Consider the following 16372-nt stretch of genomic DNA (forward strand, 5'->3'; position numbering starts at 1 on the left):
TTGAATGTCAATTCAGTATTTATTTCTAATCCACCCATAACACATATATACAAAGTCCAGGTTCGCAGCTTCTGGAGATTGTCCAGGTCATCTCCTCCAGCCAAACCCCGTCCACTCTGTCCAGAATCACCACAGAATGAACACATTAGTCTGTCCTCAGAATGTTGCATGTCACACCTTTCAGTGTCACCGCTTACGAAGAACCCTCTTGGTGCTGGACCATTCCTGATCTATCTTCTGCTTCCTGAGGAACACCTCCTTCATCAACGTTCGTGACTCCACCTCGTTAATGCTCTCCCTGTAGTGTTTCATCAGGTCATATTTCTCCCATGGTTTCGCTACTGCTGCCGCCTTCCGTTGCCTCTTCTCAGACACATGGAACTCCTCCACCCCCATCAAGTCCATCCTCTCCCACCTCTCATGCCACGGAGGGGGATTCAGCTTCACCTACAAAACAGACAAACCATCAGTTCCTCACAAACGGACACACATTCTCTCCCTCCTCTCCCTGCAGGGGTAGGTTTGTCTCAGCTTCACCAGCAACACAAGGTAACAGAAAGGGATCACACGTCAAGATCCTTCCACTCTTCAGCGGATTATCTCAAAGTATGGCTACCTCACTTGTTTTCTTTAAATTAGAGTAAGTTGGAGAAAAATGTTTCTTGGAAATACACTTGTACACATTCCTAAGAGAAGATTTTGTCTTACCAGGTGATAGTGATGGCCAAAACAGTCATTTAATCTTGTAAAGAGTATTTCCAAGTTTACTTGGAACTTGTTCTGTCACATAATGTCAACCGTCCCTAAAAGGGAGAGAGTGAGTATGATGTTACGCTGCTTTTAGAAATATTCCAGCAAAACATCACAGCGGGGGACACCAGAAATGGGCTTCACACATTGTACCCATGTGGAAAATGGAACCTGGACCTTCGGCGTGACGAGCGAACACTTTAACCACTAGGCTACTCCACAGCTCCTCCCTAAAAGGGACGTGGATAGTGCTACTATTGGGCAGAGTTGATGATAATAAGGCAGGGGTGTGGCCTACGAGGGGGGGTGGCCTTAGGATAGAGTGCTTAGTCTAACCTTCATTGTGTTGATAGGCATGGAGCTGCCCTTAGACAGGGCATGGCCTACAAAGGGGTGTGGCCTTAGTAAGATGTTGTGTCTAAATTGACCATAATTATGTTGATGGCGACTGAACTACTGGAAGACAGGGGTGTGGCCTTAGTGGGATGTTGTACTTAGTCTGACCTTCATTGTGTTGACTGACACAGAGCTGCCTTTAGGAAGGGGTGTGGCCTCCATGTCCATGGGGAAGGTGGAGTACTCGGGGGGACAGTCACGCAGGTACATGAGATCTTCGTCGAGGCGTTTCTCCAGCCTCAGGACCTCCATCTTCTGCACTACAGGGTTGTACATCTCATACATGATCTCCACACCTGCCAACACATAAGGTTCCATTTACACAATAAGAACCGAGCAAGATAAACCAGTGGTTGATAGTATCACAACATCGTACACCTCATGGGTTCTGATAACATCCAGTAACGCTTCAACACTGAAGGTACAAAAAGATTGTGCAACAAACCAGGGCCCTCGTTCCTCAAAGCGATCGTAGCTACAATCAGTAAGCCCTATGATCAACTTTACAATTATCGTAAATAACAATTTATTGTTGTTCCTCAAAGCTATTGTAAGGGAATTGTAAGTCTTGTGATTGTAAATCTTTCGATCGTAAATTACAATCGTGATCTTCTGCACGAAAGTTAGAAATAATGCGTTTACATTACATCTGGTTGGCGAGAGTTGCTTCCCCTTTCCAAGCTCAGAGAAAAATCCACCCTTAGCAAGATATCGCAAAGTAATTAAAAGCTTGCTTTCTACAGATAGTGCATGTAAACGCTGGGTGTCCTAGAACAACCCAGGTTCTAGCAAGCTTCCCAGTTTCAGAATGGAGCCCCCCGTCATTCTGTACCTTGAAAATATTTCAGCATCATTGTAAACTTCCAGAACACGACTATGGTCTTGAAATATCCTATCGGGGCCAAATTTCTGTCTCCTTTGTTTATGAATTACAACAAACACTGCCATCTTGTTCATACACAACAATCGATCGTAAGTAACTTACAGACTTAAGCAACTTACGGAAGTGGTTGCAACTTACAACTATTGTCACTTACAATTGCTTTGAGGAAAAAGTTAAAGTTACAATTGGATTGTAGTAATTTACAACTATCGTAGTGTTACAATCACTTTGAGGAACGGGGCCCAGAGCATGGACATTGTTAACAATGGTAGAATATATCAACGTCAATTAAATGTTGAAAACTTCTTAAAATCCTGATGTCAATGTAAGCACTTTATTGTTGTAAGGGGCTTAATTTGCTGATGACAAGATTGATCAGAGATCAGCAGCATTTGTTATCGTAACAGCAATGTACTTGGAAACACATCAAAAGGTGAGAGTTTAGTTATACGTTGCTCTTAGCAATATTCCAGCAATATCACAGCAGGGTAGACCAGAAATGGGCTTCACACATTGTACACGTGGGGAATCGAACCCGGTTTTTCGGCATGATGAGTGAACACTTTAACCACTAGGCTACCCCACATCAAAAGGTGATTTTCAATTAAAATTAAAATACTTTACCGGTACATGAAGAGTAAGATAAGAGACCTTAGACACATACATTGCAAAAACAAATAGAGAATAAGTAAACTTTACATTCACTTCGCTCAATTCTGATGCTACCAAGAAACAAAATGTCAATAACAATTTGAGATTTATCATAAATCATATGTATATGTTACAGATTGTGAAATCAGTCATAAAAAATTCAGTTATTTCGTGAAATGACTAAGAGGATCAGCCATTTCGTTATTGGCTATATAAATAGGTTTGGACGATTCCATCAAATTTGATGTAAATGTGCTTGATAACGATTGCCAATGTTCGCGATGCACAAAACAAATCGCCAAAACGCATTTTGTGGCCCCGACTCTCTGAAACACGAAACACATGTCTTAGTCAGATACATGGGAAAGATAAATGGCCTGTCCAACACTACAACATCACTGCACATAATGTCACACAGAGAGGTGACGTGAGGTGAAATTGGGTTTAACATCGTGCTTGAGAATATGATGACGTGCATGCGTGTGTATGTGTATGTGCGGCTGCTTGTACTAGCCCAGACTTAAGCTGGTTTTAAAGTGCTAGACCACTGAGATACCATGCCGCAGTGAAGCATGAATACCCCACTCAGACACATTATACTGACTCCGAGTCGACCAGTCCTTGATGTACCCATTTATGCCGAGCGCCAGGCAGGGACCAATAAGTACCATATTTTAACGTCTTTTGGAATGACGCGGTCGGGGATCGAACCCCCGACCTTCCGCTCTCCGGGCGGATGCTCTAACCACTACACCATGGAGGTGGTCCACACAGAGAGAATGCCAAGGTTAACCCAGGAAGAAAGAGAACAAGCAGTAGGGATAGTTGAATGGCTGACCCTCTTAGATATTTCACGAAATGACTGAAATATTTGTCATTTCACAAAATGACTGAAATATTTGTCATTTCACAAAATGACTGAAATATTTGTCATTTCACAAAATGACTGATTCCACAATCTGACTGTAACATATATAATGCAAGACAATAAAACATCAGTAACAGTGACTGGCTACAAAGACACAAACAAGGATGAAAGGGAGACAACTCTTTTCAGAGTCCCCATTCCAATCAAGTTCATATTCATAAACCCTGCTCATGATCATTTTAAAATACAATTCACATTAATCCTAACACTAAACTCTATCAGCAAGGACACCTATCCATATTTAATGTGGATTATCTAACCTGACAAACCTTGTACATCCACCACATTCCTGCTTTGGTGATCAGGAAATGTACCTGTCTTAGTCCCCGGTGGATTATCTCCCTTGTCTCCCTTGGATTATCTAACCTTGTCCATCCACCACATTCCACCGACGGTTATCTGTATTGTTCCCTACAGATTATCTCCCCTGACTAACTCTGTCCATCCACCACATTCAGGCTATGATTATCTGTATTATTCCCTACAGATTATCTCCCCTGACTTACCTTGTCCATCCACCACATTCCTCAGAATGAAGCAGGCTCGGAGTCCATGGCCATTACGACGAGTACAGATACCAACGAAGCGGTTTGTCTTCCCAGCTGTATATTTGTCTGCCACTGTCACAGCCAGAACACTGCCTGAAGTCAAACAGGGAAACATTGAATTTGTATGTTATATTATATATTTAATATTTAACAGAATTACTCGGGCAGCACTTCAACACAAAAGTAACCCTAACAGGAGTTATTCAGCTCACTACCATTGTTTCACAATCACAGCTACAAGTGAGTGAACTTAGTTTTACAAAGCTTTTAGCAATATTCCAGCAATATCACGGCGGGGGGACACCAGAAATGGGCTTCACACGTTGTACACATGTGGGGAATCAAACCCGGGTCTATGGTGTAACCACTTGGCGACAAAGCAAGACAATATCATAATCTTACCGTATGTTTCTATTTCGACTAGACCAATAACCAGATGTGGAATGTCTCGATTAAAAGAAGCAACACTTTGAATAGACTTCAAACTACTTGATAACCAAGATGCTACATTTTCTTTATCTTTGGCTCAAAAAATGTTGGTCCTTTGATTACTATTCTGTAAACTGGCATATTGTGTAAATTAAGCAGAAATCTGGTTTCGCTGTTTGGCTGCAAACTTCAAACAAATAGACAAACATTCTTCACATTTGGCACCTATATCCTAGTTCACACTGACACACACTTGAGTGCTAATATGACTGACAAAAATAATGAGCTCATCCACTGACTACCTGTAAGTGAGTCAGAATAGTTTTACGTTTCTTTTAGCCATGTTCCAGCAATAACATGGTGTCAGGACACGAGCAATGAGCTCAACATATTGAGGAATCAAAGCCAGGTCTTCTCAATGACAAGCAAACACTTTAACCTCTAGGCTAAACCACCACATCCTAACTACAGAATTGTACAAACTTGTCAAAACATTCAGTGAGAAAGATTCTCAGCACTTTCAGTAATACTTTGATCCTAACTCAGAAGAGGCATGGTCAAAATTATAAGCTTCACAACTTGTATCCATCAATCAATCCATGTGTATAACTTGTTATAACTAACATGACAAGACTAACTCGTATAAGAAATCCTATTGTTAAGGTTTAATGAACCGTAACACACCGATACAAATTAGAGAACAAAAGTTTTATCTGTAGATGGACTAGGTTTTATCAACAAGAGAACTCACTAATTAAAGTATGCCATATCAAACAACCTACCAACATAAAACTCTGGGATTTCAATTTGTTCTCGGCGTCGGTACATGTCCTCCCTCTCTAGCAGTTCTCGGACTCGGTCTCGGTGCTCCACATGTGGTGATGGGAGGAACTCGGGCATCACATTGCTGTAACACAACGTTGAGTGAGTGAGTTTAGTTTTTACGCCGCTTTTAGCAATATTCCAGCAATATCACAGAAGGGGACACCAGAAATGGGCTTCACACATTATACCCATATGGGGAATCGAACCCGGGTCTTCGTCATGATGATCAAACGCTTTAACCACTTGGCTACCCTAATGCACAATGGCCTGACCTGAAGTCTGGAGGCAGTTCCACATGGCGCCGCACGACTACGTTCTCAATGTCCTTTACATCAGGGTGCTGGGACAGTGGTGTTCGCCGATGACGCTCCACCTTCTCATTGTCTAGGTAGTTGATCACTCTGATGTCATTGCGACCTGAAGCAAGTAACCTCAACAAATGAAAAGCTGGTCACTATTCAGCACAAAATTAGGTCTATATGGTACACACACCTATCCTTGCCAGGGTGATGAGTACATGTATATGGAAATAAAGTATGCCTGTCATCTGGAACAAACAACACCCAAAACCCTGAAGTGATTATTATGGTGTATTAATACATTAGCTGTCCAAAACCAAGAATCTGAATGATTCATCTTTCATCTTTCTAACTGCACAGGCAATAAAGAACATGGCAAAACTATTTGAATTTGAATAGGATATTTGCACTTTCAAATTAAATGTCCACACATTAAGGCTTATCATTCGTGGCAATAAATTGTTATATTAAACTCATCGTACATGTACATGGAATAAACGTTATATTACACCCATCGTACATATTCACAGAATAAACTGTCTCGTATTACCTGTTTCATATTGTATCAGTTTACTCGTCTTTAGCATTGCGATTTATTGCACTTCAAATAATAACTGCGGTATTTTATTTATATCTATTATAACTGGGATTACCTGATACCACTGATCTTTTGCAGAAATTATCATACGTCCTGACTGACAGTCTCAATGACCTCAACTTTCTTGCTAAGGATGCCATGCTTTTGCTCCCATGACTGTAATGCGTCGGCGCAGAACACTTCCGCTTCCGGTAGAAACGGGGCACCTGTCTTGGATGTAAACATGATTATTTCTTGAGATATTCAACAGTAAGTTTTACTTTATGAGCTTTTTCTTTTAAATGTTGTTTTTCAATAAGGATAAGAATTTGACCAGAATATTTAATCATCTGTGAATTTGAATATCTTGACTTAACGACCGAATGTGCATCTTGTTTTGTTATTGGTTCAGTTTTCGATCACCTGCTTCCACAGACGTGTTATGTTGTAGAACAGCATTTCCCAAAGGCAATTTTTACAGTTACAGTTTGCACATAGTTGCCTAGTTCTGTGGAGATGCTGAACTTGTTTGCCCGGGCAAGTGCATTACTCTGCGGCCTTTACTCTCCCTGCGACAGACAGATCGCAGGTGCCTCTTCGATCTTACGTCAGTTACTGTTTGTTGCATTGGTGTAGTTTACCGCTGACTATGTATACTTTGAACATGTCACTATATATTTCAAACATAAGTTGAATATATCACTGTGTCTACATGTCACTGACATGTTCTTCCCAGATGACTTTGACCTGTAGACATCCCTCCTGACTGAATGGTCGCCAGCTACTACTGACACAATGAAGAGAGGGCCAAGTCCTTCATCCAGTGATGCCACTTCTCCAGGCAGTTGTGGCCCCTCCCCAAAGATCCCCCGCCTTGGTTCATCTGTCACAAGACAATGGTTCCGTCATCCCCCAGGTGGGCGTGGTGCCAGCAAAGGTTCAGACTTAGGGAAGGGTTCTTCGGGCTTCGTCAAGCCAGGCACCAAGACAGCAGGACCCTACATGCTGGGTAGGTGACTGCAGAGTTCCAAACCATGTTCATGTTGGACTTTCTTTCAAACTTGATTTACCAATCCACTGATTCAAAAAACATTTTTTCTTACAGTGAAAGCAGTAGGTAGTTTATGCCACCAATAAAAGATCTGTAATCCAAAATAGACAATAGATAAGACATTCAAAATATGTTGTAATTTTTGTTCCATATTTGTGTTAAGTAGGATAAATATTGACAATGCTTACTGCAATGTTTGACAAGTACACTTGCCAGATAGAGACCTGCTAGAAAACAACATTCAGCAACAGTAATTCTAAAACGTGGTCTGACAAGCTCGATGTATATAAAATGTTCACTTCCTGGTTTGGTATCCTTTAAAAAATGGAATAATTGACAGAATATTTGTAATAGAAAGGTGTGAAATATTATTATTAAGCTAGTCAGTGGAAGCAGAGATTTAGTTGTTGCACCTTTCCTGCTACAGCCTGATTGGCTACCTGACACTTGATGACAACTGCTGATGGTCTCACTCACTCACTCACTGTTGACCATGGTAACAATATAAATTTTAACTAATCCTGCACTACTTACTTCCTGCACTTATTGCTTACGGCTCGAAAAGCGTGGCTTGCCAGACGTTGTTAAAAGACGTAGAACTGCAATCACTTCATGGTCTCGGCTGCTGCTCGTCTGCGTATGTGTCACCGGAAGGTGACGTCAGCCACCTCAGATTATATTTCGAACCATAAGCAATAAGTGCAGGAAGTAAGTAGTGCAGGATAAGTATACAAATATAAAAAATATTTAGATTTTACTAATATCAATATGGAGTGGTTGGAATAATGTTTATTTCAGTTGGTATTGGTAGTGTACAAAATAGGTATAATAGTATGGAAAAATTAAACTCAAATAAACCAATAACTGCACAATTTTTAAAGTGTACTGGTAAGTAGTAAATACCAATATTTTACAGAAATCATTGTCATGACTATAGCAATAACAGCAGTTAAGGCATCTTGTAATATTTCATGTATGTATTGACAATAGTGAGTACTTTATAAAATTATAAAATTATTGTAAGAGGTACAACCTTATGCAGACATGGCAAGTATTGTGATACCATGGCAGCTCTATCATGGTACCATGTTTTCACATGTTTTGGGTCCTTGAGTATAATGCACACCATTCATTCTTGGGTACAAGTTCTTGGAGGAGGAGATACTTTACATATAGAGTGCAGTCAACTATGTCATATTGCTTCAGTTGAACGAACAAGAAAACCAACTTTGTAAATGAAAATATAAACATTCTAATCAAACATGGTGCTACTATTTTAGTTGTATATCCTGGGAGATATGCATTGTTTTACAGGCAGAGATTAAGATTATTGTTGGTATTTGTAATGAAAATGAGCCAGAATCAATGATCTGTTGCTAGGGGTGGGCGATAATACCGGTTAACCAGTATATTGCAATTCAAACTTCACAATAAGATGTATTGCGGTACACTTTTTGCGAACCCGTTCACCCGATATGATCAGCAATTTCCGTGACCATGATCAGTAATTGTTGTGATGTAGTCAAAAATACTAATAACATTTGTATTTCCTTTATAATAATATACAATAATAGTTTTGAGAATGTTTATTGGTTACATACTTGCATTTGCGTGACTTTTAAACCATATAAATAGAAAAAATAGATTGGTACCGGCACTCGGTGTAGGAATAAACAAACCAAATGGCAGAAGCTGCTGCAGACGCTTTTTTAAACTTTAAAGCGAAGTCATCAATTTGGAAACATTTTCAATTGATCTCTTGTATAATCACATCTGAGCCCTGACAGTGGACAGTGGAATTGTTTTAAAAGAAAGGAAACAGTAATTTCATTACCTTAACCCATGTGTTACACTTTCACAAGATATTGCAATACATATTGCAATACGCTAACACATACCGCAATTTATCATCTAATGGAGGTTGTTATCGGTGCAGTAAAGCAATCTGATACACTTGGTATCCAAATCTGATAACTATGCAAATTACGTCAATCCACGAACTACTTTTGCAAAACTCCATACACACCATGCGAATCCTAAAACATCATTGATGACGTTGTCATGAGTTTACATTGTTTGTAAACAAACATGGCTGCCCCCATTCTCAAAATTGGTGATTCTGTAAGAATTGATGACTGAGGTTCTGGAGTCGTTACTGCAGTAATTGACTTTGGAAAACATGAAACGGAGTACTTCGTTCACATTGAAGGTACGGATTATGAGGTACGACTGAAAGGCAATTGTCTAAGAAAGGTACCAACCAAGGATTTCGATCTATCGATCACAATACAGACGACGAATCGATTCTGTCATGTATCAGAAACTGATATTGATGGAGGGGCGGTGGGGTAGCCTAGTGGTTAAAGCGTTGTCTCGTCACACCGAAGACACGGGTTCGAATCCCCACATGGGTACAATGTGTGAAGCCCATTTCTGGTGTTCCCTGCCGTGATGTTGCTGGAATATTGCTAAAAGCGGCATAAAACCAAACTCATGTAAAGGTTCAGTGAGTGACTCATCACAGAAAACTATCACAGTACTTTATCATTTGTGGGGTAACTATGGCAACACTATCACAGTATTTGATCATTTGTTGGGTAACTATGGCAACACTATCACAGTACTTTATCATTTGCGGGATAACTATGGCATTGGCAAGACAATCAGAGTTCTTTATCATTTGTGGGGTAACTATGGCAATACTATCACAGTACTTTATCATTTGCAGGAAAAAATATTAATGATATCGATATGAAAATCGTGTTATAAATAGTATTGTGCATTAACTTTTGGGATGATTAAGTTTAATATTCTGTCGAAATACAAATTTAGGACTTTATTCATGGTCTGCTTCTAAATTATGTTCAAGATGCTGTTTGTTAATAATCCATGCAAAAACATGTCACCACTCACCAGTGACGTGAAATATATTAATTTCTTTCAGAAATTTTTGTTAAAAAATAACTGCGATTTTTATCAATAATGGATTTATATGTAGTTATCCACAATTATCAATGTCTATGATCTATATCGATTGATTTGTTTTAAACATATTTTATTCAGTGAAGAAAGGGATGAGGAACAAGTTATCCAACTTAGGTAACCATCTCTCCAGTATTTACAACATGATAAATATACAACAACATACATGTAATATAGAAAGAAATATAGTACAGAAATGGTAGAGACCTATGTATGGAGATACTTATTAAGACATATGAAAATAGTTACAGTATTCAAGAAAAACGCTTGCTATTTGATATATAATGCTGAACCGCTTTAAATACTGCATGATTTTCAGTATATGATAAGTTCTTGCTGCCATTTAATAATAAATCTAAATTTAAACCATCATCATGTACTTGTAATTATAAAAGGTTTAACATTTTCGTTCTGTGTTCGTTATATAGTGAACACTCAAACATGAAGTGACAAACATTTTCTCGTAAATTCCCACATTCACATTTTGAGTCTGACCTAATGCCAACATTAAATAAATCGTTATTCAATTCACTAACATGATATCTTAAACGAGTATGAATAATATTTTGTTTGCGGATACCTGTAGAAAAATATGCTGGTGCCATGACAATAGGTTTCTTCAAATATGATTTAAACGTCTCTGTTGATAGTAACATTCGCTTTTCTAATGGGATATTATTCCATAATACTGTCATTGATGGGATAAAAGATTGACATGAGTGTTAAGTCTATATGATGGTCTTACAAAATTTTCAGAGTTTCTAAGGTCATAAGTTCTAGAGTCACGAATAGTCTGAAGAAGTAAATCTATCAGATAAGAAGGTGCATTACCACATTTCATTTTATGATATAATGTTAACTTTCTTCTTTCTCTACGTACTGATAATTTTTCCCACCCAGTTTCAAAATAGAGATATTTAAGTGGTGTATATTTTGGTAAACAGTGACAATATGGGCTGCTTCCAGTTGTAGTTGTTCTAATCTCAATGTCTGTTCAGAATTACACCCATCCCAAACCTCGCAGGCATATTCAAAATGTGGTCTGATAAACATAATATGAATCTTATTCAAAATTTGCCTACTTAGTAAGAATTTTAATTTACGTATGGAGTTTATCATCTTAGAACTTGATATTACTATTTGGTCAATATGCTTATTCCATTTCCCATCTGCCGAAAACGTTAGACCTAAGTGTTTATGTTCGTTCACATTACTAATTTCACATTCATCAAAGTATAAAGTTATGTTATCACTTTGTTTTCTAAGGGTAAAAATGATAGCTTCTTTTTTATTTGGATTATATTTAACCAGCCTAAGTTTTCCCCAAGAGCTCAGCTTCTGTAGGTTGGTGTTTATAGTAGACTCAAGCAGTCTATGATCAATTGATGAAAATCCAAGTGATGTATCATCAGCAAACAGCCTTATCAAACAATTTAGTTCATCAGCAATGTCATTTATGAAAACAATAAAAAGAAATGGACCCAATAATGATCCTTGGGGAACACCAGCTGTCAACTATACCGGCTTGATAATGCTCCATTCACAAATTGCCAGATTGACTACGATTGCTTACATAACTTGATAACCACTGGAGCATGCCTCCTGTTAAACCATACATTTCCAATTTACACATAAGCCCCCTATGCCAGACACTATCGAAGGCTTTGGAAACATCACAAAACACCATACAAAATATTTCCTTATTATCCAAAGATAGACATATTTGATTATACAATTCAAGTAATTGATGTACAGTTGAGTGGCCTTTTTGAAAACCAGCTTGATACTTATAAAGTAAATTATTACAATTAAAATAATTATACAAATTGTTATAGACTACTCTCTCAAATACTTTTGCCACACAACTTATGAGAGATATTGGTCTGTAATTTGAAACAATGGAGTGGTCATCTTTTTCAAATAATGGCAAAACGTGTGCTACTTTCCAATTACTGGGATAAGTAGAGGATTGCATTGAGTAATTGACTAAGACACATAAAACTTTACTTATTAAATCAACTGTTTTCTTACCGTCCGTTTTCTTGTTGAATTTTTAAATAAACAACATAATTAGCATTGGAAAGTCAACTGGACACCGGTACAGTGCAATATACAAGTTTGCTTGCCCGACAGAAAAAAACACTGGACTCGGATGTCGGGCAATGGGTTATTTGCACCCCTGTACAGATTTGAAATATTCATTCAACTTGGTAGCTATGTCAAAATCAGTGAATAAGGATGGCCCTTCTTCATTGTCATTGTTATTTAGAGGTGATATGTCTGACGTTACTTCTGACTTTCTAACTACATGACGTAGAATTTTCCAGTATGATGATTTTTTAACAGTGTATAACTCTGTGAGTAATTCATCTAAATTTCCATAAAAAATTTCTTTGGCATAATACTTCATATTGTTTACTCTGTTTCTCTGTTTCTTGTAGGCTAGGGTTTCATTTTCCTTTCCAGTTCTTTTGCTTGCTTTCCTAATCTATCTCGACATCTACATTCACGTCTAAGTTCTGAATCAAACCATGGTTTGTCGTTTGGTCTTATAGTAACTATTTTAGTTGGAATACACTTTCTAATCACCTCATCTAGTCTCTCATCTATATCCATAACCCCATATAGCTGGAATATTGCTGAGTGTGGCGTAAAACTAAACTCACTCACTCACTATATCGATAACCAGCTCTAGTAACTATGGCAATCCTATTACAGCATTATAACAGTTCTGTAGCTATGGCAACACTATTACCATACTATATTAATAGTTATGCAACACTCCTAATACTATATCACTTGTGTGTGACCATGGCAATTCTTTAACAATGATATAACAGTTGTGATATAACTGGCAATGTTACAAATACTGTATCAAGTGAAGTTTTAACTGTGTCAGTTTTGCTTGTTCGTTGTGAAACGCCACACTCAGCATTATTCCAGCTATATGATGGCAGTCTGTAAATAATCAAGTCTGGACCAGACAATCCAGTGATTGTCATCATGAGTATCTACACAGTTGGGATACAATGATTACATGCATCCCAGTCAGACACCCGGTCTTGTTAGTCGCCTCTTACGACATGCATGTGTTGTTGAAGACCAATTCTAACCCGAATCTGTATGGTTTGGAATTAGGAGCACACCTGTCAGTCAGGTCAGCATGACCTCTTGATCCAGGGGTGTTGGAACGGTTTTCAGAGCAGGGGGGGCTAATTTATAAAAAAGTATTGAAAATCAAAATGAAATTGTAGTTATGGTAAGGTAGATATGGTTTTGTCTTGAAAAAAGTTGGGGGGCCTAAGCCCCCCCTGTTCCTACGCCCCTGTGATCCCAATATTTGCCACTTACAAGAAGCATGGGTTGCTGAAGATCGTGATCAGTCAGAGACGTAATGTGTATGCAAAACTGCCTATCGTCTCTTGTATGCAAGACGGGTGCACTCTGTGATACCAAGTGAAGCTCTTGACCCTAATTAAATCAATCTCCAACCAACTTGATTGGGTGCAAATGATGAATGAGCTTTTAGAAAATACTAAACATAAGTTGCTGAAAAATATCCACATAGGTGAAATTTGCTGATAAATATCATCAAATTTAGCTTAAATTTTGCACATTTTTGTCATAATTTGACTATTTCATTTTTGCCTTTTATGTTTTCATTCATTGTCATTCAATAACTTGAACAACTATCAATGACTGTTCCAATTTTGTTTCATTATTAAGTAAATAACACTTTTAGATGCATTTTAGTGTGACATGCAGAATTTCACCGTTAGTGGTCAGGCAGTCACACAGATGAGTGATCCCTTCTCAGGTAGTCACTTGTATGTGTAACGGAAGACCATCTCGCGTACACATTATGTCCTCTACCAGTTCTCCATGAGAATAACTGTGACAATCAGTGTTCGAAATTAACTTGTTTAAGAAGTAGCAGGTACTTGCTACCTGGTTTAAGAATAGGTAGCAAAATCCCTTACCTGGTAGCAGCATTTTTTCGTATTGCGTAAAATACATCATATAATCAGTTCATAGCATCTTAAGTACCTCTGCATACTGGTGGTATATTATTTATCAAGTTATGCAAAACTGATACCTTTACTTGTACTAGCAGACGACGTTATATCGCCCTTACGCTTCAGGAACTGATGAAAGTCCATTATCAAACATTGGAAGCAGTATTGTAATACTTCTGTGCATGCCAGTCGACTGGTTCTATGTCGCAAATATGCGAGTTTTGCGATGCGTAAGTGACCAAGAAAAGCTACGATGAGCATTTTTGGGAAAATGAAAACGCAGTATCGGTAAGTTTACGAGTGAAAGTGCACAAGTGGAGATCTTTCCTTTGAAAATGATGGCTAATTGATGAACGTGAGTGGTTTCAGTAAAAAATACCAGGTAGCAAGTTGTTGCTACTGTGTGGGTTTTTTCAGGTCGCAAAATAGGATTTTGAATAGCAAATTTGCTACCTCAAAGCGTCAATTTCAAACCCTGGACAATGATCACAAGTTACAAATGACACAACGTTTGTTCTTCGGTAGGCCATGTTTAGTGCTCTGCCCACTTCCAAGAGCCCTTGTGTTGGAGAAGCATACTCTCTCTGTTCCATACTGCTCCTGCAGGGCTGTGATGTTCACGTCCTCCGTATACAACACCTCAACATGGAGGGCCCGGGTCGTGTGTACCGTCAGTCCCTCTCTGTAAAGGAACGGATTGTCGCAGGGGTCCAGCTGGAGCAGGGTTGCCTCACAGAATCTGTCTGTGTCTGAATCTTTTATTGTCATGACAACTGTCACGTAATGAGCGCTATAGGTGCAATAAAAATCGGTGAAATATATATTTGTGTTTTGTGTGAAGAGCCCTTCAACTGGTACATCCAGTCTCCGGTTGCCATAATACGAGAAAGTAGGAATATTTAAAGTCCCTCTGTCAAGAGAGACGCTGAAAAAGAGGCCATCAATGTTGTTGTTGATTGGGGAGTGTGCATCCCCATTCCTGTCTTTGATGTATTTCTTCATCAGTCCAGCCTTGTTTTCCATGATGTCGTCCATTTTCTCCCGCGGCTTGTTCCGGAACATGACCTTGACCTCATGTGTAGATTGATGTCTCAGCATGAATAACTCTGCTTTTGCCTTCAGTCTCTCCAAATCGTCCTTAGTCATCACTGTTAACATAAATATTACATGTTATTCAGAGGTATCTGTATGTGGCAGTGTTATTCATTGTGAAACAGTGTTGTATTTGTATTACATTGCTTCTGTTGAGATTCAGTAGAGGGTAGTGGTGTGGTGTGTATCAGTAAAGACTGACTGACTGACTGGTTTTACACCGCTTTTAGCAATATTCCAGCAACATCACGGTGGGGGACACCAGAAATGGGCTTCACACATTGTACCCATGTGGGGATTCGAACCCGGGTCTTTGGCGTGACGAGCCAACGCTTTAACCACTAGGCTACCCCACCGCCCCCGTATCAGTAAAGACTGGTCTGGAATCTAATAAGGACAATCAGAATACTGTAGCATTGTCTAACCCAGCCAAAACATTCAGGAGTGAGTGAGTTTTGTTTTACATAGCTTTTAGCAATATTCCAGCAATATCATGGTGGGAGACACCAGAAATGGGCTTCACACATTGTAACCATGTGGGGAATCGAACCCGGGTGTTCCTCGTGACAAGTGAATGCTTTAACCACTAGGCTACCCCACCGCCCCAGAACTTTCAGGAGCTTTATATACATGTATGTACAAAGGGGCACACTCTTGTCTTTGTGATCCCACAGTATCTCACATTACACAAAGACCAGCAGTTGCACGAAAATCACTTTTTAACCGAGGCCTTTTTCAGAAGCTTGACCACTGTTCAAGAGTATTAATCACATTCTTTATTGTTATTACTAGTATTACAGCTTGTATTCCATGTGTACATGGTACCATTCTTTTTTGTACTGCCATGGTATTCCTTTGCTATTGTTATTTTGACTTGTAAACTTGGTTTATAAATACAGGGTAAACTTATTGTTTCAACATGGAATTCGACATGTTACAGATACA

General features: G+C 38.9%; 3 protein-coding genes across 3 annotated transcripts in view; 1 reads left to right on the forward strand and 2 right to left on the reverse strand.

The window, feature by feature from the left end:
- On the reverse strand, positions 1-6515 carry LOC124277638 (39S ribosomal protein L19, mitochondrial-like). The gene is made up of 6 exons (XM_046713359.1): positions 6363-6515; positions 5683-5827; positions 5368-5492; positions 4115-4249; positions 1255-1442; positions 1-447 (listed from the first exon to the last, which is right to left on the reverse strand). Exons 1-6 carry the CDS (start codon positions 6445-6447, stop codon positions 187-189), a joined length of 939 nt encoding a protein of 312 aa, XP_046569315.1. The 5' UTR covers positions 6448-6515; the 3' UTR covers positions 1-186.
- The window catches only part of LOC124277636 (serine/threonine-protein kinase 40-like), a 26302-nt gene continuing 16416 nt past the window's right edge, over positions 6487-16372 (forward strand). The window contains 2 exon segments of the mRNA XM_046713357.1: positions 6487-6556; positions 7023-7295. Coding sequence (XP_046569313.1) covers positions 7082-7295 — 214 coding nt within the window. The 5' untranslated portion in view covers positions 6487-6556; positions 7023-7081.
- LOC124277637 (phytanoyl-CoA hydroxylase-interacting protein-like) overlaps positions 13967-16372 on the reverse strand; it is a 7446-nt gene continuing 5040 nt past the window's right edge. Inside the window, exon 5 of the mRNA XM_046713358.1 lies at positions 13967-15483. Within this exon, the coding sequence (XP_046569314.1) occupies positions 14822-15483 (662 nt within the window). The 3' untranslated portion in view covers positions 13967-14821. The remainder of the gene's footprint in view (positions 15484-16372) is intronic.

Source organism: Haliotis rubra, unplaced genomic scaffold (genome assembly GCF_003918875.1).
Source record: "Haliotis rubra isolate DU_JTF1 unplaced genomic scaffold, ASM391887v1 Scf225, whole genome shotgun sequence".
In the NCBI taxonomy this organism is placed as follows: domain Eukaryota; kingdom Metazoa; phylum Mollusca; class Gastropoda; order Lepetellida; family Haliotidae; genus Haliotis; species Haliotis rubra.